The following is a 21,449-nucleotide window of genomic DNA, read 5'->3' on the forward strand; positions in this document are numbered from 1 at the left end:
CCCTCACACATACACATGCCCTGTCTTCTCTCATAACTACATTACTAGGGCCTGGCATATAATAGGCTCTTAATAAGTAAAGGAAGAAAATCAGAAAGGAAAGAGAAATGAAGGCATTGAAATCCTTACGATTGTTTATGGAGCTCAGTATGTGATACAAGATTTAATTCAAATCTTTGAAGTGAGAGTGAAGCAGTATTTCTGAAAAAAGAATGTTTGTTAGCAACATGAGGATGAAATTTGAGGAAGGAAAGACTTAAGATAATCACAACATGGGCAAGTGCATTTTGAAGATACTAGAGAAAATAGGACATATGTAAATGAAATTGGGAAAAGGCAATATAATCTACATCACCGAAATTTACAGCATAAAAAAATAAAGAAATTGAAATAGGGGGAAAGGAGATACATTGTTCTTTTTTTAAGTTCAAGATGGAAAAATGGTACAGTTGACAGTAAAACAAGATAATGGAAGGACTAGATTTGCCCAGAGGAGACAATATCAGGTTAGATTTGTCTATATTCATTTGGCAAAAGACTAAAAGAAAAAAAAAGCAAGTGGTTAAGAAATTAAAGTCTTCTTTCTTTGCAACTCTGAAGAGATTAAAGTTTCCATTATTTTGTAACTGAAAACTATACAGCTTTCCATTGATTTTAGATGATATAAAATATGATATGAAATGCTAACCCTGTCTTCAGAGGTTTCATTACCAAGCAATAATATGAATACCATATGAGTTTAAGTTCAGAAGTTTCCATTATAGAAGGTCTTTTTGAGTTCTTAGCCACCACTATCACGCAGAGTCTGTGAATCCTCTTGGAGGAAGTCACCGGAGAGGTGAGTTTTCCAAGGGAGAACATTTATTTAATATATTGTATAAATTAACTTGAGGCTGGTAATCAAAATGAACATGACATTTAGCAAAATATATTAATAAAGTGAGCATATGAAACTCTTATAGAAAAAAGGCAAATGATTCTACAGTTTAAGGTAGAAATAGTCTTGTATTAATGTAAAGGTTATAATACATAACTGATAAATAACTGAACCTTTGTAGTAAGTTTTTATGTAAGATTGTCCTTAGATTTAGCTCATTAAACTTGTCTTCTTACAGATGTGCCAAACCCTGGTGTAAACAAGCCTAGAGCTTCTGACACTGTCCATCCCAACAACTATCTCATCAGGACAGAGCCAGAGCCAGGCGCCCTCTATTCACCAGAGCAGACATCTCTCCATGAAAGTGAGGGTCTGTTGTGTTATCTTTTCACTATTAGATTTTCTTTAATATTTTCTTTTTGAATATGAGCCTCAGAAGTGTAAAATAAAGGTATTTCCTGCTGGTTTCATTCCTACAGGATCATTGGGTAACTCAAGAAGTTCAACGCAGATGAATTCTTATTCCGACAGTGGATACCAGGAAACAGGAAGTTTCCACAACAGCCAGAACTTGAGTAAGGCAGACAATAGACCATCGCACTCATTCATAGCATCCACTAATAACCATTTGGTGAGGCATTCAAGAGCTGAAGGACAAACTCTGGTTCAGGTAAACCAACACATCAAGATCCTTGTAAAGAAATACCCTCCTAATTAGAATATCTGTTATAAGTATTTTTAAAAAGTAAAACCAATATGTACAATTTTTAATTTATAGAAAGGATAAAATAGTGAATACATTTTACGTTGTGCAAGTCTATGGTGTTAAGGAATTTTTAGGCATGAAGCCTAAAAATATATTAATTGTTTAAATGAGCTCCTGTTAATGAATTCTGATAAATTCCAGACACAGAAGAGTAATTATTTTAAAAGAAGCAAGTTTAGCATGAGGGGAGTGAGAGAGAGCTGTGTGGAAAAGACTAGAGCTAAAGTATGCTCCGGAGCCCTAGCGGGCAGAGCACTGGTTCCACACCTGCATGTGGAGTGACCTATTCCAACCAAAGGTTTTGCTTTCATCATTGGAATTGCTCCCTGAGAACACATTTCTTTCCTTTGCTAGCATATAGATAGTTCTGCCTACAGAAGCATGACCGTTCTCTTAAGGGTTTTCTAACTTGATAATCAAAAAAATAATATTGCTTATATGTTTATAAAACTTCTTAGGTCCTGGCTAGTTGCCACTTTATTCACTTCAGTCCACCAGCATATTCCAGAATTAATAGAAGCGGTAGGAGTTCCGAGTGTCAGTAATCAGTGAGGATAACTGTCTGTCCAAGTACCTTAGTGACTTCTCTGAACCTGAGACATGGTAAGATGATCAAACAAGTTAGGCAAACACTAATCTTCCCCTAATGCAGTACAGGAACCCCTGAAAATACCACAGAAGTCAGCCAGGGTTCCCAGTGCCAGAGGAGAAACAGTAGAACTTGGGCTCAACAATCTAGGGAAAATTTTTAAGAAATGAGAAACATTTCTGTATTAAAACAAATACAAATACAATGCATCAAATTTGAAGCTAAAACAAAAAATCTTGTATTGCCTGAAGCAATCTACTTCAAGCTACACCCCCAGTCCTCAGATTATACATTTACTCCTTTGCTGTTAGGAATGCTTTGATGAAAAAGTTTGAGAAACTTTGGACTAAATGTTTCCAGGAGTTCATATCTGAGGTGAATTTCTGTCAGCAGATCTGAAGTCACACTTTTTAATAATAATCTTAACTACAGAATTGTCTATTTTTTCCCTCTAAAAGTGGTCATGTTACCTTTTATTTTAATTATAATAAGTTTATTTTGTTTCTAGAGCTAAAGAATTAAGTTGCAAGGGGGTGAACTTAATTTAGATATAGTCTGGACAATATATTTTTTAGCTATCTGGGCCAAGTATCATCCCATTTTGGTAGTAAAAAGTTCGTATGTAGGATTTTCTTATTTTTAGCACTATTAAACCCAAAGCGCAGATTTTAATTTTCCAGCTGTCTACTAATTTTTAACCCCCTTTTTCTTGCCTGTTGTTTATTAACAATTCTCTTCCCTCCTCAGATCCTCTACTCTCCATGGCTATTGCCTTTCCTGAACTGAGCTTGAGCATGAGGTCTCAGAGCAGGTGTTTCAGCCAGCCCAGTAGCTGTGACACCTGGAGACTAGGCATGCTTTCTCTTAGGACATCTAGGAGTGTACAAAGTCCTGTCTTATCCCTGTCTCCTTCCGTCATTGCCCAACTAACAGTGACAGGGTAATGGCAATCACTGAGGAGATACTGAGCGAGTGCCTGGTCCTGGGCTTGTAACCAGTGTCCTAGTGTCTGTTTCCCCTGCCTGTTCCCCTTAGGCCCATTCCCCAGTCCAGCCCATATTCTTCATTGTTGCACCGCTTTGAGAAAGGGATCTGAGACCCAATGTTTGTGGGAGTCTACAGATTCACAGAAGGACCAGCTTTGGCAGAAATGTTTTTCGTTTCTCATTCTGGTCTTTTCCAGCTGGCTAGGCCAGGAACCCAGCAGAGACTTTGGCATTCCTCCAGTGGGAACAGATTTTTGGGGGGTACCTTTTTGTGTATCTCTTTAAAGCCACCAGCTAAAGATAAGAGCTCATAGATTAAAGGGGGTAAAAGAATTGGCTAAAATCGCTAGAGGCCACACTAGAGCTAAAAGAAGAGACAAATTTGGCTCAGCACCTGTGCAAACAGGCTGTCCCTGGAGAGTTAATTCATGGGAGAGGGTGGGCGCTGTCCAAACATTCATTTATTCTGCATTGAGAGAACACATTCCTTTTGTTAATGGGGCCAATCCATAAAGACTAAACAATTATACATGCTCCTCTAGCTACATTACATGAATGAATCCAAATTTTTTGTTGTTGTACAGAAATACATCATATTGGCCAAAATTTGACTCTTGGGGAACAAAATAAGTACATTGCTCCAGTAACATGTCGTACTTGCAATACAGTGTGTTATGTGTTTTGGAAATGCATAGACAAGAGGGCAAAAATTAAAGACAGAAAAAAAAAGGGAAATTAAATGTCTTTAGGTCTCTCTTTACTGTTTGAATTTAGTTTTCTGAAGGGGGAAAGTTAGAGATTGTGCCTCCAAAAAAAGGTAGAGTAAGAAAAACACAATAAGGAAATATTAAGATCCAGCTCTAAAGCATAAAAAGGAAAAGAAACTTAGATGCCTAAAATAATCATGTTGTCGTGAGCTATATGCGTTTGTTTCTGTGATGACAATGGACACAAAACCTTGGATAAACCCATTCTCTTTTTTCCCCTTTATCAGCCATCAGTAGCCAATCGGGCCATGAGAAGAGTTAGTTCAGTTCCATCTAGAGCACAGTCTCCTTCTTATGTTATCAGCACAGGCGTGTCTCCTTCAAGGGGGTCACTGAGAACTTCTCTGGGTAGTGGATTTGGCTCTCCATCAGTGACCGACTCCCGACCACTGAACCCCAGTGCGTATTCCTCCACTACATTACCTGCTCAGCGGGCAGCATCTCCGTACTCTGCACAAAGACCCGCCTCCCCAGCAGCTGTGCGGAGGATTGGGTCGGTCACCTCCCGGCAGACCTCCAATCCCAACGGACCAACCCCTCAGTACCAAACCACTGTCAGAGTCGGGTCCCCACTGACCCTGACGGATGCACAGACGCGAGTAGCTTCCCCATCCCAAGGCCAGGTGGGGTCGTCGTCCCCCAAACGCTCAGGGATGACCGCCGTACCACAACATCTGGGACCTTCACTGCAAAGGACTGTTCACGACATGGAGCAATTTGGACCGCAGCAGTATGACATTTATGAGAGGATGGTTCCACCCCGGCCAGACAGCCTGACAGGTGAGTACAGGTAACAGCACTGCATAAAGTCCTGTGAGAACATCTGTGCAATTTTCTCTAAAATAGAGCGTGACAACATGGGAAGCTTGTGTGCCCTTCTCAAAATGTATACTGCAGACTTCAGGCTGACCGATCTTTTGGACTCTATAGTTCACATCACCTAACCTCTTCTGCAGTGAATAAACTTTTTTCTCTCACAGTATTAGGATATAAAGGTAATTTTGCATTTTAGAAGAATGGTTGGGATTCTACACTATTTGTTAGTATATTTGCTTAATGAAAGGTTTTTTACCACCTAGGCCTACCCATATCCAAACCCAAGTTATGTTAAAAGGTAGTATCAAAATATCCGTTTAAATATTAATATTTTGAAAAAATGCTTTCATAGTATAGGCTAGAATATGGATTTTCTCACCAACTGCTTTGATTTTAGCATCCCATTGGGAACAACACAAAGTTATTATGAATTGGCTTCAAATGCCACTTAGATTAAATGAGAAAGACAGCAGCCAGCTTCCTGATGTTACAGCCATTTCCCTCAGGCTATCTTCATGGAGGGCTTCCCAAACAATATGTAGGCATGGTTCTTTATAAAATGAAACTTGCCGAACCGGTTTGGCTCAGTGGGTAGAGCGTCGGCCTGCGGACTCAGGGGTCCCGGGTTCGATTCCGGTCAGGGGCGTGTGCCTTGGTTGCGGGCACGTCCCCACTGGGAGGCGTGCAGGAGGCAGCTGATCGATCTCTCTCATCGATGTTTCTGGCTCTCTGTCCCTCTCCCTTCTTCTCTGTAGAATAAATCAATAGAGTATATTTAAAAAAATAAATAAATAAAAAATAAAAAAAATAAAATGAAACTTACCTTCAGCTAGTATTTTAAATTATATTTTTTAAATAATATATACACAATGGTAAAAAAAATATTGAAACTACAAAAAAAATAATAAGTGAGAAGGGAAAGTCTCAAGCTCCTCTTTGTCCCGATGCAGTCCCACTCACCACTTCATGTACCTTCCAGAATGTTTGCTTGTATATATAAATATATACATTATATACAGATGTGCATATATTGTGCTTTTATACTGATGGGATTCTATAAGATGTATCTTCTTTTTAAAATATATTTTTATTGATTTCAGAGAAGAAGGGAGAGGGGGAGAGAGAGAGAGAAACATCAATGATGAGAGAGAATCATTGATTGGCTGCCTCCTGCACGCTCCCTTCTGGGGATTGAGCCCGCAACCTAGGCATGTGCTGTTCATCGGAATCAAGCCCAGGACCCTTCAGTCCACAGGCCAGCACTCTATCCACTAAGCCAAACCGACTAGGGCTCTTCTTTTTTTAATGTCTGAGAGCTTACTTCATTCTCTCGGTGGATGCCTAGGACCTCATTTTTATAGATGTATTATAATTATTTAATCACTTCCCTATTAATAGACATTTAGGTTGTTTTCATTTGGGGCTATTGGAGACAACAGTGCCCAATACGTATATTGTTCTTCCTGCATATTTACACATAGATACTAAGATAGCTATGGGATCCACTTCATGACATAGAATTGCTGGATCATACTACATACTGGTTCTTAAGGATGTATTGTCAGATTACCCTCCAGGAAGGTGGCACAGATTTAAATGTCCACGACTAGTCTGAGTGTGCCTGTGTCCATTGTCCCTTCGCTAGCACGAAATGTTTCATTTTTGCCAATGTAGTAGGCAAAACTGTGCTTTATTGTTGTAAATGGCCTTACTGAGTTATGCCAAAGGAGGAAGATTTCATGTTTATCAGCCATCTTATTTCTTTTTTGCAAACCGTAAGTTCAGGTCTTTTGCTTGTTTTTATAAGGTGTAAACCTTTTTATACTTGAAATAAATTAGTCCCTTATAAATTTTCCTCAGTTATTTCCCCCATTTTCTAATCTGTCTTTTGACTTCGATTTTAGTATTTCTTAGTTACAGACGTTTCTTTTTAATTCTTACCCAAGGATATGTTTTTATTGACTTGAGAGAGAGAGAGAGAGAGAGAGAGAGAGAGAGGCATTGATGTAAGAGAGAAAGATTGATCGGTTGCCTCTTGTACACACCCCAACCTGGAATCGAACCCGCAATCTACTGTGCTGGGCTTGCCTCTGCCCGAGTGTGAGTGATGTTTTGAGTCTCAGTGAATCAAGAGTGTTTGTGGCTCTACTGAGTGGTGCACAAGATGGCACTTCAACCAACTGAGCAACCTGGCCAGGGCTTTATAGAATTTTTTAATATTTTTGTGTAGTAAAATTAATATGTTTTCCTTATGGCCTCTGGGAAAGGTAAATCCTTTTTGAGATTTTCTAATTGAATAATTTTTCATGAAGAATTAATATTGAACTTGATTTTGAGCTCGAATAAATTCCTAGTGGAAAAACCACCTCTCTTCACTCAGCCATCAGAGAGGTATACCAGGCTTAGATATTTCCTGGCATGCCTCTGAAAAGTATTCAGCACTGTGAGGTAGGAATCATTCATGAAATCCTATCTCCCAAGGTAATCTTAAAAGATACATAGTTCTGAAGATTTCTGTCTTCCTCCCTGTGTATTCTAGAATGGCTGTGCAGTAATCTCTTTGTGAGAGTGAAGTGGAAACCCAGGAAAGGAGTGAGCACATAAACACTGGCACCTTGTTAACCCTGTGGTTTACAGATGAAATTACTTTATCTTTCAGTCAGGGAAAATTATACCTAGCCTAGCACAGAGTTTTTCCTAGAATGCTACCATCTTCAGAAGAAGCAAAGGTTTTCCTTGAAAATGTTTCCCATCATCTATCTGCCCACTTATTCTAAATATGGATTCTATTTTATGAATTCCCCTTTTTATTCTTACTTCAGAGAATGATGTCATTATATTTGCTATGGTTCTTGATTTCAAAGAAGTAATAATCTGCTAGTTAATAAGCCTGAAGCAATCCTATATTATAAAGCGGTAATATGCAAATTGACTGCCACACAATCACAAGATGGCAGCACCCACAGTGGGGGGTGCAGTGTCGGCTACTCTCTGCACCTGCCGCCGGAGTCCCCTCAACCCCACCAGGGCCTCGGGGCCTCCTGCACCCCCCACTGACTGAGGCAAGTCTCGGATGGCGGCTGCCCAGCCGCCCAGGCTCAGGTAAGCAGGGCCCGCTGAGGCTTGCACTGCTGGCAGTGGCAACGGCAGTGGTGTGATGGGGGCGTCGCCTTCCCCTGATCACCGGGTCGCCTCCCGCCCCTGAGGGCTCCCGTACTGTGAGAGGGGGCAGGCCAGGCTGAGGGATCGCCCCCTCCAGTGCATGAATTTAGTATTTTATAATGGACTCAGACACTTGGATATTTGCTGATCATAATGTAAATGATGATGTAATGTGTGTATATTAATTCCTACAACAAAAAAAATGTCTGTACTGAAATATTCATGTTGGTGTAAACATCACATGCCAAGAAAAGTTGAAAGAATAATACAAAGAATCCATATTTGGGAGATAAATATGTGTTTATTTCCAATGTCTTAAATATAAAAGTTTTAAATCATAGGCAATATATCATTGTAACAGGTAAAGTAATATGTGTTTCTGGAATTGCAAATAGAAACTATTGGAAAGAAAAGTATGTTGTGGAAGATCAGTGTTTTCTGTTAGGATGGGGAGATAAAAATTACTCAGTGGAAATACTTCCGGAACAATTATTTCTATTAGCAGTTATAGAACATAATTAGTTGTCTTTCATTTTAAAAGGTAGTGAATTAAGTGGGTTCCTAAACATAATTATTTAACTTAATCTATAGAGGCCATATAATTTTGTATTCTTAAAATGTTAATATATAGGACCCTGTGTTTTACTTTTTCTCATGAATAAGCAAATAAAATAGTAATAGTCACTGTTATGTTATTCTCAAAGATTTATAATATCAAGAAAGTACTACGTCTCACTATAAGTCTTTTATTTCACATTATAGTCTGTCACATGGTGGTTTCATCTCACTAGTAGTCCTGTAAGTGAGTATTTACTGGACACTTTTAATTGTCCTAAGTCAGCTCATTTTGTTACCTTTCCCATGAAATTATAGTAAATATTTACAGTATTTTCATGTTGTATGGATTCCAGCAGTGCATGCAGCCAGATCCTCCCACCATCCTATATAATAAAAGGCTAATATGCAAAATGTCCCCTCAACCAGGAATTTGACCAGGAGTTTGACCAGGAGGCTGGCCCGGCCAGCCAACTGCCCACAGCCCCTCCCCCCGATTAATCCCGATTGGGGCGGGCCAGCTGGATTCCACCCGTGCACGAATTCGTGCACCAGACCTAGTCTATAATAATAAAAGCATATATGCTAATTAGACCAGACATCCTTCCTTCAGGACAAAGCCGCTGCAGTGGGCGGGGCTGAGGCAGAGTCCCCCGGCCACAGCGGTGGCAGTGCTGGGGGTGGCGGAGGCGGAGGCAGGCAGGGGCCGGGTCCAAGGCCACGAGTTATGTGCATCGGGCCTCTGGTGGGAATCTAATTGTTCTAATACTGGTACAGAATGCTTTGTTCTTATCTCAAAGCACCATGGTTTTGGGGGCCACCACCAGCGCCAGGCTTGCCTCTGCCCAAGTGTGAGTGATGTTCTGAGTCTCAGTGAATCAAGAGTGTTTGTGGCTCTACTGAGTGTTAACATTGCACCTCATATTGATAAGATTACCAAGGACAGGCTATATTGACCTGCCTGCTTTGTATCACCATTAACAAAAAACAGAGCCTGCCCTTTTGTTCAAACACTCCCGAGCTCCATAAAGAAAAGGAGCTTGTACTCTGCTGAAAGAATGAGAAATCTGCCAGTAATAAAAAGCTGAGAACCTTAAGTGAGACCTTTCAAGTAACAATCCTAATATCATCTCTAGAATTACAGTGGCTTCCATGGAGCCCTGGAGGCTAACCTTGCTCCTGCTCTTTCACTTTATGTTTGCAGAAGGCTCTGTGGAGTTCAAGGTTGCTCACACCACTTCTCATTGGCCCTTGAGGGATAGCATGTCCAGTGCAGAGTGTGCAGTGAGAGACCACTGACCTTTGTTCCTCGCAGCCCTACCAGGAAGTACCTCTGATGGAGATAAATCATATTTCCTGTGGGGCTCTCATTTTCCTTGGTTTTCAAATGAGAAGGTTTGGCTGAATAATCCCCCAAATACAGGATTGTTTAAACCTTAATCTTCATTTTAGCAAGTGAGGACCCAGTGGTTAAAACCCAGATTGATGCATTTGGTTTCTTCCCATGGCACTTTGCTCTTCAGGATAGGTAATCATTTATTTTAGAAGTTTTATGTATTAACTTTCTTGCTACTCCTCAGTAAGCAACATATAATTATCACTCACACTCAAGCCCATTTGCTTTTAGTTATGTATGATTAACTGAGATGTTAACAGGATGGGAATGAAGCTGTCTTTTTATAATTAGTTACTGTGTTAATTATTTGTAGCCTTTTTAAAAGCAAATATATGACTGACTTCAGATATATTTGTGCTTTCTCTTGCTCATATTTGGATAAAACTGTAGTTGGTATTCTAAGCAAGTGGCAGATTTTACTTACTCATGATGATGAATCACAAACTTCTGAGCAGGATAGTATAGAATATACTAATACACTTTTATTCAGAAAATAAAATGTTTGGGTTTGAAATCTACTTTTTTATCATGAGTCCCATGCATAAACAGTAGTCATTAGCAACTTGAATGAAAGAGTATTTCAAATGATTTAGTATTCATGTACTAACTTTGTACTTTTTCTTTACACTGGAAAGACGGTAAACAAGAATCTGGTATGTGAGTTTTTATGAAAACAACTGTTTGTTGATGTTTTTTTTAAAAAAAGAAAAACTGCATTGATAATAAATAATAAAGTAATACTTGATAATACTTAATAAGTGTTACTAATTCACTGGTAATATTCCAAATATTGTAAGGTAAAATTCTATTTTCCTGTAAAAATCATGAGTGAATTAATTGAGAGACATATTTCAAAACAGTTCTTGACCATCAGCCTTCACTAAGCACTACTAGGTAGGTATTGTCTTAGGAGTTGGGGTTTAAGGAGGCGTGGGACATGGTGGGCCCTGCCCTCAAGGAGCTGATTGCCCACTTGGTAAGACAGGGTAATTCTTCAGGGCAGGAAAGGAGACTGAACCACCGTTTGTATGTTTTTAACAATGGAAATCGTATAATGGTAGAAGAGGACATTCTCTTTTTGGTCATCATGATAAGATAGCTTACAATTGGGAGAATAAATTTCAGACTATCAAACCAATTAGTAATTTCTTATTACTTTTTCTTAGAAAATTTACTTTTATCTTGCTACTAAGAGAATTTTATTCTAAAAATTTATGTGATGTCCTTTTCATACCTGACATCCTTTCTTTGTGAAACTCACTAGGTTTGGTGTTTTGACTTAACATTTGGTCCTATTGGCTAGGAGTTTCATTAGGGCTTTTAACCTCACCACAATTTTCTCTCTTTCTTAACGATGTCATTTTCCTGCCTCTAGGCTTACGGAGTTCCTATGCTAGTCAGCACAGCCAGCTTGGACAAGACCTTCGTTCAGCTGTGTCTCCCGAATTGCACATCACTCCTATATACGAGGGCAGGACCTACTACAGCCCAGTGTACCGCAGTCCAAATCACGGAACTGTGGAGCTCCAGGGATCACAGACAGCATTGTACCGCACAGGCTCAGGTGGGCATCAGCTGAAATCACACCAATCTGGTTGTCAAGAAAATGGCTGTGGCAGCAGATCAATAGACAGTAAAACAAAAGTTCATTTTTTAACCTCTTTTAGGTAATATCTTTTTACCTTAGTTCAGTCTAATCAGTGAGTAGAGTGATTATGCTGTAAATTCACAAATAAGTTAATGGAACTGTAAATCTGACTGTCCTTGGATTAGAACTATATCAGATATAGAAAAGAAGGCTTTTATTGGGATATTTTTTTGTTGCCTGGAATGTGTATTTGGAGGAAATCCCTATATGAGTTACTTCACTATCTCTGACTTAGCATGTGTATAGTCTCAAGTGATCTTGGTGTTATTCTTTTTTATATAATGGATTTCTTCCGAATGCTTAAGAATGGAATGTGAAAAGCATTCTTTATGGTGGACTCAATCTGGGACAGAATGCAGTGAAGAAATCTAAAAATAGGGAGCTAGTGCATCATACCCTTGCACTCACCCTCACATCTCTGCCACACCAGCCTGTAGTGGTTGGTAGAGCAGAAGCTGCAGCCCATGGCCATGGAAGCTGCAAATTGTGCTGCCAGTTTGGCTCAAGGAATCTCCTGTGGCCACTTCTTTTTTTTTTTTTTAAGTTTAAGTTTATTACATGTTCACAAATGAATTCCAGGTAGCTATGATAACCCCCTAAAGCACAACCCTAGGAGACAAAGGAACAAAGGAGAGTGAAGACTGTGTTTGAATTGTTTTTTTGTCAAAGCTGATAATTTGGTCCACTGCAGGATTTTTCTTCTAGTAGAACGTACCAATTTTTAATAATGTTAGTGCAGAAATATTTCACTTACGTTCTGTATATTGAGCAGTTTCTTAATAGGATTAAGAACTAATGGTATTAAACTCTTTGATTGCCGGAATTTCTCCAATCAATCATTGGAGAAATACCTACTGCAATAATTAGAAAAGAAATGTTAAATACAGTGTACAGTATCTTTTTTAAAATAATATTGATTTCAGCGAGGAAGGGGAGAGGGTGAGAGAGATAGAAACATCAGTGATGAGAGAGCATAATTGATTAGCTGCCTCCTGTACGCCCCACACTGGGGATTGAGCCTGCAACCCAGGCATGTGCCCTGGCCGTGACCTCCTGGTTCATAGATCGACGCTCAACCGCTGAGCCACGCCGGCTGGGCCGGTGTACAGTACCTTTATACATAGGATCATGCGATCATTTCAGGAAGTAGCTATGGTAGAATTTGATATATCAGTCTTCTTTCTTGTGCAGTGCACTTTCCAAGTTATCAAAATCCACAGGTCTATAAATGAAATGCATGGCAAACAGAGTAACCTATATACACTATTAAAAGTTTGATAGTTTTAATTTTCTGCAAATTTGACATATCTTGTTTTTTATTGCTAAAATGAAATTTTGAAATTAGTTTAATTTTTTCTTATGTTTCTCTTGCTGTTACTGAATTTTAATAAACATATTAAGACCTATTATGAATCAGATTTATAGTTTCATTTTTGCTCTTTTCTGCTAATAAAATTAGCATAATATTGTTAGTGTATATTGTTAGCATATACGAAAAACTGAAGTGCTTTTTTTTAGCACTAATGAGCTAGATTGGTACAATCTACAAGTAAGTAAGTTATACAGTTGTTAAAAACTATAATCCGTCTTGAAATTGCAAACATTTGACTTTGATAAGTATCACCTCACGGAAAACATACTAACCTTTTTAAAATAAATGTTGACTTTTTGGTAGGTATTGGAAATCTGCAAAGGACGTCCAGCCAACGAAGTACCCTTACATACCAAAGAAATAACTATGCTCTAAACACAACAGCTACCTATGCGGAGCCCTACAGGCCAATACAATACCGAGTGCAAGAGTGCAATTATAACAGACTTCAGCACACAGCACCGGCCGATGATGGCACCACGAGATCCCCATCAATAGATAGCATTCAGAAAGACCCCAGGCAAGTACTGTTTTGTGTCTTCAGAATGCTATAGAATTATAGAAGCCAACCAGTTCCTTTATTCTCACTTCTTTTCAAGTTGCCAAGACTCATAAGATCGGTAACTCCTTATCTCTAATATTTCCAGTTACATTCCAGTATTGTAAGTCATTGTAGTTAATTCATTTTAAATAATTCTTTTAAAGAAGGAAGATGGATTCCTTCTTTCAATGCTTTAAAAATAGGTTAGAAAATGCATGGGTCTGTGTGAATATCTGCAGCATTCATCATTGAAATACTTCACCAAGACAGTTCTCTGATCTGTCTCTTAGTCTGAGTCACACAGAAGATTTTTAAAGGATCATTTTACCACTTTTCCTTTTTTCCTGACTGACTTCGTAGATGAGGACTTCAGGAAACGCATATGGTTGTTTTAAATGGGAAAGACCGGTGTTGTACATTTTTAATCATATTGATCAATGCTATTTTGTGCTTTTATTAACTTGGTCCTTCAAAAAGCTCTTTGGCATAGAGAAAATCATTTACAAAAAGTTCTCATAAGCAAAAAATATTTGGCAAATAATAAATGTTTCCTTTTGTAAATTTTATTTGGACATGTAGAAAATGTGTTTTATTAAGATAAGTATGAGTCATTTAGTACTTGCTTATTACAGGCTGGCCTCATCTTTAATGAAAGCCATTTAAAATATTCTGGAAATAAAGATGTTTAGAAACTGAAAGAGAACTCTAATTTCTGTAAAAGTGAAATTATTGCTAAATTTTAAGCAGCTTGAGTGCTATTTTAAGGTATATATTAGCAAGATTTCATTCACTCTTCGCCCACAGATAGTTGTTTCACTGGAAAATTGTTATAATTATCAATTCATTTTTATCAACCTACCAACTTATTCTAATGAATGTGAAATAAAAGCATCAGTGAGGTTTTGGTTATTAAAACAAAATAGCTAAAGGTATTTTTTAGTTAAATGGGAAGCCCACTGCTTTCCTAAAACCACTCCACTTAAGTCTTTTTTCTAAAATTCTTTATGGTTTATATATACATTTGATTCTGCTATTCTGCTTGCCACCTTTTTGTCATTTCAAGGATTTTGTAAAATAATTTGTCTAATAGCACCTCTAATGTAATTCAGAAATACTTTACATGATTTTGTTTTTTAAAAATTCAAAATGACAAAGACTATGGCACCCTAATACATGGAGAAATCCTAAAAAGGGCTTTGAATTATAGGTCATTTAGACCATACCTTGGCTGAACCTACAGAGAAAAGAACAGCTACCCAGAGAGGCAGTGGTGTGATTAGAACTTTGAGTTTAACATGTGTCCCTGAAGAATTCAGTTCTGACCTCTGATGTGAGTTGATTCACTATAAACAAGGATTTCATGTATGATAATATATTTCAGCTATTCATAGTATGATAATTTCATAGTCTAATGCATAAAAAAGTTATAGCTAGCTTTGATTATGTGAATGCTTACTGATAATGCGTTTGTAAGATGAATAAATGATTATCTTATAATAATAGGTGTATTTTTTCTACCTGAAACTGGAATCCAGGTGAATTTGAAGTTTGAATATTCAAAGCTAAATAAAAAGCTTATGTTAACTATTATTTAATTTTGTTTTGAAAATGGCAGCCTTAAGTGTTTACTCACTTCTAATCCTACTTACTTTATGATTAATGTTACATTATAATTAGCCTGAAAAATTCCTGGAAGACTGAAGAAATTATTCATTTTTTCTATATAAAAGGAGATCTGTGAGGGTTTTTTAAAATAGTTTTCTAGTTTGGAAGCAAAATGATTACTAGTACTAACAATACATCTTAAGGAGTAACAAAAATACTTCCTATGGAAAGTGACTTAAAGTGACAGCATCCTGGTGATGTTTTTTGAGCAGGGCTTAATCTTTCATATTCTATGGGATAATCTCATTTATCATCTCCTTGACATTTATATATTGTCAAATGTTTTACTTCTACATACATTATAAAATCCATAATATACTGTTATTATTTTTATTGTAAATAGTCAATTATCTTTTAAAGAAAGTAATAGAAGTATAAAAGATGGTTATTGTATTTTCCTACATATTTACTACTTATAATTCTCTTCCTGTCTTCCTATAAATTCAATTTTTTATCTCTCCTCATTTCCCTTCGAACTAAAAAGCCTTTTCTTGTGCTGCATATCTCGTGGCAAGAAATTCTCTCAGCTTTAAACCTGAAAATGTTTTAATTTCACTAGTTTTTAAAGGTTAGTTTTGCTAGATATAAATTTTGGAATAGATAGGTATAATTTCCCCCTGGTAGTTTAAAAAATGTTCATTTATTGTCATCAGATCTTCATTAATTTTAATGAGAAATCAGACATCATTTGTATCATTGTTCTCATTATGTAATGAATCTTCTCTCTGGCTGTCTTTCAGATTTTTCTCTTTAAGTTTAACAGTTCTATTGTGAGAGGCCTAGGTATAGTTTTCTTTACATTTAACTTGCTTGAGATTCACTAAGATTCTTTAAATTTTGGTTGATGATTTTTACCAAAATTGGGACATTTTCCACCATTATTTGTTTAAGTATTTTTTTGTGTGTCCCAAACTACTCTCCTCTTCTTCTGGTATAACTTGACATCTCACAGGTTACTGAAGCTCTCTTCAGGTTTTTAAATCTGTTTTTCTATATATTCTCCAGATTGGATTTTTTAATTGACCTGTCTTCAAATTTATTGTCTCTTCTACAGTCTCCAATACGTTTAAAGCTCATCCAGTGAATTTTTTCTATTTCACATACTTGCATTTGCTTCTTTTTTCTTTTTCTTATACAGTTGCCATGTCTCTGATAATATTCCCCATCTATTCAGTTCTTATATACATCTTTTCCTTTAAGACTTTGAGCACATTTATAATAACCATTTTACAGTCCTCTTCTTATAATTCCAACATCTATGTTTTCTCTGGGTCTGTTTCTATTATTTGGGTTTTTTACACTTTTGTAAGTCATATTTTTTAGTTTCTTCTGAGGCCTACCAGTTAAATTATGTGTGAACTGTTATGGATGATACATTGTAGGGACTCGGGATTATGTTGTCTCCTGTTAGGGTTCTGAGGTTTTATTGTGGCAGATAACTCAATTACTGGCAGATGCTTTTGATTCTGTTGAGATTGGTTTTGTTCTTTGTTAGGACGTGTCTATTTCCGATTTGTTTAACTCCTAGCACATGGCCCTTACTCTCTGGTATGGTTTGTGAGATTAGGTACTCAGTAAGGTCTGCACTCTGATTGAGATGGAAGTCCACCATCACCTGGGATAAACTCAGCTCTAAATTTTAGCCAACATGCTGTCAAAGCAGGCACATGCTTAGCTCTCAGTCCTGCAGTAGCCACTTTCCACCTGACCTGTACATGTGCCCTATACATGCACAGCCCAACACTCAACTACAAACTGGTAAATAATCCTCCCACACACATGTAGAATCTGCTCTGCATAGTTCCCTGCTCTCCATTACCCTGCCGTACAAGTTCTAACCACTTTGGCATCTCCAAATTCCAGTCTCTCTCAGCTCACTAAGCTCATCATCGATACTTTCCTTAAGGGTCTGTGCTTCTTATGCTATAATCCCAAAAGTGCCCTCAGGCGGAAAGCCAGGTGAATATGAGGCTCCTGCGGTAATTCCCGTCTTTCAAAGATTACATTCTTCTGTAATGTAATTTTTTTAAAATGTTTTTATTGATTTCAGAGAGGAAGGGAGGAGAGAGAAATAGAAACATCAATGATGAGGGAGAATCATCAATCAGCTACCTCCTGCATGCCCCCTACTGGGGATTGAGCCCGAAACCCAGGTATGTGCCCTGACCAGGAATTGAACCATGACCTCCTGGTTCATGGGTCAGTGTTCAACCACTGAACCACACAGGCTGGGCCATTTGTGGTGTTCTTAATGTCTATTCATGAAATGGTCATCCAGGCTGTCCTCCAAGCCAGAAATTTCCACTGACTTCAGTTTTCAGAGAATCATATGGAAGCTGTGCAAAGAGTGGATGAGAGGAGGGGGCGCGCTTGAAGCAGAGAGAACATGTAGGAGGCTATTAGAGTGGTCCCAGCAAGACAGAGAGAATGGATGAGTATCTTCCTTATAAATGTCACTCTTCTGTTTCAAAACCTCCATTAGCTCTCTGTTGCTGACAATACAGGATGGGGCAAAAGTAAGTTTACAGTGGTGAGTACACAAAACACAGTTTATTCTTGTGTTATTATTTATTAACTTTTGTATTTTTTATACAAACAGCTGTAAACCTACTTTTGCCTCACCATGTCTATAGACCACCTGGCTTTCACTAACCTTCACCACTTCATTGGTTCTTTGTCTATATCTAAAGTTATTTAATAGTGATTACCTCATGGGGCAACAATGGAGGTAAATAAAATAATGTGTAAAGCGCTTGACTCAATGCTGAGGCCAGTAAAATAAATAGGTAATAATTTGGTGCTGGTATTAAGACTAAACTCTTTAGTTCAGCATCCATAAAACCAAATTAAATTCAATGTTTGTACCTCTAGCACCTGCAGCCTAGTAAGGTTTCACTAAATATTTGTTAATGCATGGAGCCTTCCAAGACCAAGAGAGACACCAGGCCTTTAAAAACTGGGCAAGCCCTAACCAGTTTGGTTCAGTGGATAGAGCATCGGCCTGCGGACTGAAAGGTCCCAGGTTCGATTCCGGTCAAGGGCATGTACCTTGGTTGCAGGCACATCCCCAGTAGGAGGTGTGCAGGAGGCAGCTGATCGATATTTCTCTCTCATCGATGTTTCTAACTATCACTCTCCTTTCCTCTCTGTAATAAATCAATAAAATATATTTTTTAAAAAACAAAAAAAAATGGGCAATAGAAATATCACTGGGGTTGTTAATTTAAGTGTTTTTGTGGAAGCAAGCTAAGTGTCCATAGAGAAATAAATGGGTAAAGAAAATGTGGTATATGTACAAATGGAATATTATTCAGCCATTAAAAGGGAAATCATGCCATTTGCAACAACATGGATGGACCCTGAGGATTATGTTAAGTGAAACAAGTCAGACACAGACTACCAGATCAAATACCATATGCCCTCACCTATATGTGGAATCTGGAAAAACAAAACAAAACTAAACTCATCAGTACAGAGAACAGATTGGTGGTTGCCAGAGGCAGGGGTTGAGGGTGAGAGAAATGAGTGAAGGTTGTCAAAAGCTATAAACTTCCAGCTAAAATAAATAGTTCCTAGGGATATAATATACAGCATGGTGACTACAGTTAAGAACAGTGTAGTTTGTATTTGAAAATATATTTGTTTGGAGAGTAAACCTTAAAAGTTCTCATAACAAGAAAATAACTTGTAATTGTGTGGGGATGGAAAAAAAGTTTATTCAATATTAATTCATTTTTGGATTAACAGTTTACTTTGTCCTGTAATCAAAGTCTGCGAATTTATTGCTCTTTTAACTTTTTGTAAGAAATTGGTCTGCATATGGTATAAGCATAAATTCATATTTAAAAAGGATTCCAAATAGTGGGGCAATCAGTTGACATCTGAAAATTCTGACAGTGTGATGTTACCGAAAAAAAACAAAATGTAAAAGTATATATGCTTAGTATAATTGTATACTTCTTTTACAGGAAGTAGGAGAGATAACATAGGATGTTAGGCTTCAAGGCTCTGAGTTCAGATTGCCTGAGTTCAAATGTTGCTCTACTCTTGGCTAGCTGGGTGACTTTAGACAGGTCGCTTCATCTTTCTGCCTTGTTCTCCAAATCCATAAGGCTGCTATAAGAATAAATTACTAATAATGTGGATAAAATGCCTAGAATAGTGCCTGGCACAGAATAGATACTCATGAAATGTTAAGTGCTATTCAATAATAATCCAGTTCTTTGGAAAAAATTCTGTATGCACACGTGTGCACATTTGCACATATTTTGAAAAAAGACCAGCAGAAAATGCCAGCAGTGTTTCAATTTTCTGCACATAGGATTGCTGATAAGAAAATACTTTTAATAACTTTCTGTGTTTCTTATAATTATCAAGAGCAGCCAATAAACATGACACTTGTTGAAAATCATCAGGCCCACAGCATTTGCGATCTGTGTATTTCCACCAGCCCTTTGTCCTCTCCGCAAGCATGACATCTCACTTAGCTAAAGTACACTTATTTACCTGAGCCTTGTGAATTTCTTTATAGGTAGAGAGGCATAGAATTAGAATCAAGGCAAGGAAAATGAGAACGTTCCTCATGTTAAGAACTTGTCTGCCCCCTTGAATCTCTTTCTGTGCATCTGTGCATCATGACTGCTTTAGGATCCTAAGCATCTGGGCCTCTGCATATGTTCATCAGGGGGAAAATTATTCACATATACTTGTATTTTAGGACTTTTGTAACTTCCCGTTTTGGTCTCAGCTGAGCTTTTTTCTTGTGCCAAATGTTTTGTATTGTTAAAAACATGGGCCTCCTTTCTGAAGCCGTCTTTTCCTCATGCAGGGAGTTCGCCTGGCGTGATCCCGAGTTGCCTGAGGTCATTCACATGCTGCAGCACCAGTTCCCCTCCGTGCAGGCGAACGCAGCGGCCTACCTGCAGCACCTGTGCTTCGGTGACAACAAAGTCAAGATGGAGGTACAGGACCCAATGCCTGGGCCGCAGGCAGAGGCAGTGGCTTTGCGTTTAGCAGTCGCATGCCTGCGTGCTTAAGAAATTACCAGATGCCCTTTTAGAGGGATTCTGATACCAGGGACGCTTTCACTTCGTAATTGTGCATTTCAGTATTTCTCAGGGAAAACTGGGATGAGTATATTTCTTAGAGTACTTTTAGCACTTTCAAATTATGTGTCCACTCATTAGGTTATTTGTAAAAATATAAAACATGAAGCAAAGATCAATTTAAACTGCATTTGTAAAGTATTTTGCATAAAAATTACAGTATGTCTAAAACAAATGAGCTCATGTATTTCATAAGATTCTGGTCAAGACTGGGGCCAACATACAATTAAGTAAAATTACTGAAGATTTATGACCATTACTAATACTGAACATATACGAATATTTTAGTTCACATTTTTACGTTTTTTGGCATTTGCAGAAACACATTGAGTCATTACTTATTGGCTGGTGTCCTATGTCATACAGATTATTTCTTTTAACATTTTAAGCCATCCCCCAACCCCCTGCAATTTCACATAGAACTTAAGTGTTTCGCCTCGATTTAATATGCAAAACAACATACCAGTTGTGGACCTAAAGGTGGATGCAGTAAATAAAGTCTAGAAATATTCACATAATGTACGAATGAATTGACAAATGGAAGAAAATTTAAAGAGAGTAGCTTAGAGAAACAGTTCTAAGAATCCAGTGACTTTAGTCACAGATCCTTTTCTGTGTGATTTCCAACCCTGCATATAGCTTTGTTGTGCTTGTGTATTTGTTCTTTGCACTCGAGAGTGGAAGCACATCCCTGTTGTCTTCAGAGGGTTGGAGTAGGACTGTGCTACCTACACCTGCCATTAATCCACCTTGGTCTCCCTTCCTTTTTTTAAGTCATGTGCCCAGGAAATGAGCTGCATCTTGGATAGTGTCCTTAACATTTAGAAAAGATGGGTTATGTGGAATGAAAAGTAACCTTTTGAAATTATCTGGAGTTGTCCATTTCCTGTGATCTTTTTATAAAAGACTTTTGTTTGATCACTGCTGAATCTTATGTCACTTAGGCCTGGTACCTAATATTTCTCATTCTAGGTGTGTAGGTTAGGGGGAATCAAGCATCTGGTTGACCTTTTGGACCACAGAGTTTTGGAAGTTCAGAAGAATGCTTGTGGTGCCCTCCGAAATCTTGTTTTTGGCAAGTCGACAGATGAAAATAAAATAGCAATGAAGAATGTTGGTGGGATACCTGCCTTGTTGAGACTGTTGAGAAAATCTGTTGATGCAGAAGTAAGGGAGCTTGTTACAGGTGGGTAAAGAATGTGAT

At 38.0% G+C, this 21,449-nt stretch overlaps 1 protein-coding gene across 5 annotated transcripts in view; it reads left to right on the plus strand.

Annotated features, from left to right (window-relative positions):
* The first annotated feature begins 1,111 nt into the window (after nucleotides 1-1,111).
* Nucleotides 1,112-21,449, plus strand: part of LOC102755387 (plakophilin-4) — a 74,710-nt gene continuing 54,372 nt past the window's right edge. For 2 of the 5 annotated variants that reach the window (XM_015565725.1, XM_015565726.1), the window contains exons 1-7: nucleotides 1,119-1,247; nucleotides 1,357-1,547; nucleotides 4,213-4,765; nucleotides 11,290-11,478; nucleotides 13,238-13,454; nucleotides 19,969-20,101; nucleotides 21,218-21,431. In XM_015565725.1, coding sequence (XP_015421211.1) covers nucleotides 1,389-1,547; nucleotides 4,213-4,765; nucleotides 11,290-11,478; nucleotides 13,238-13,454; nucleotides 19,969-20,101; nucleotides 21,218-21,431 — 1,465 coding nt within the window. In that variant the 5' untranslated portion in view covers nucleotides 1,119-1,247; nucleotides 1,357-1,388. Of the gene's footprint in view, nucleotides 1,248-1,356; nucleotides 1,548-4,212; nucleotides 4,766-11,289; nucleotides 11,479-13,237; nucleotides 13,455-19,968; nucleotides 20,102-21,217; nucleotides 21,432-21,449 lie in introns of all 5 variants that reach the window. The other 3 variants (XM_015565728.1, XM_015565727.1, XM_006766448.2) reach the window with 3 other exon arrangements.

The sequence above is a fragment of the Myotis davidii genome, unplaced genomic scaffold, assembly GCF_000327345.1.
Source record: "Myotis davidii unplaced genomic scaffold, ASM32734v1 scaffold59, whole genome shotgun sequence".
Classification (NCBI taxonomy): domain Eukaryota; kingdom Metazoa; phylum Chordata; class Mammalia; order Chiroptera; family Vespertilionidae; genus Myotis; species Myotis davidii.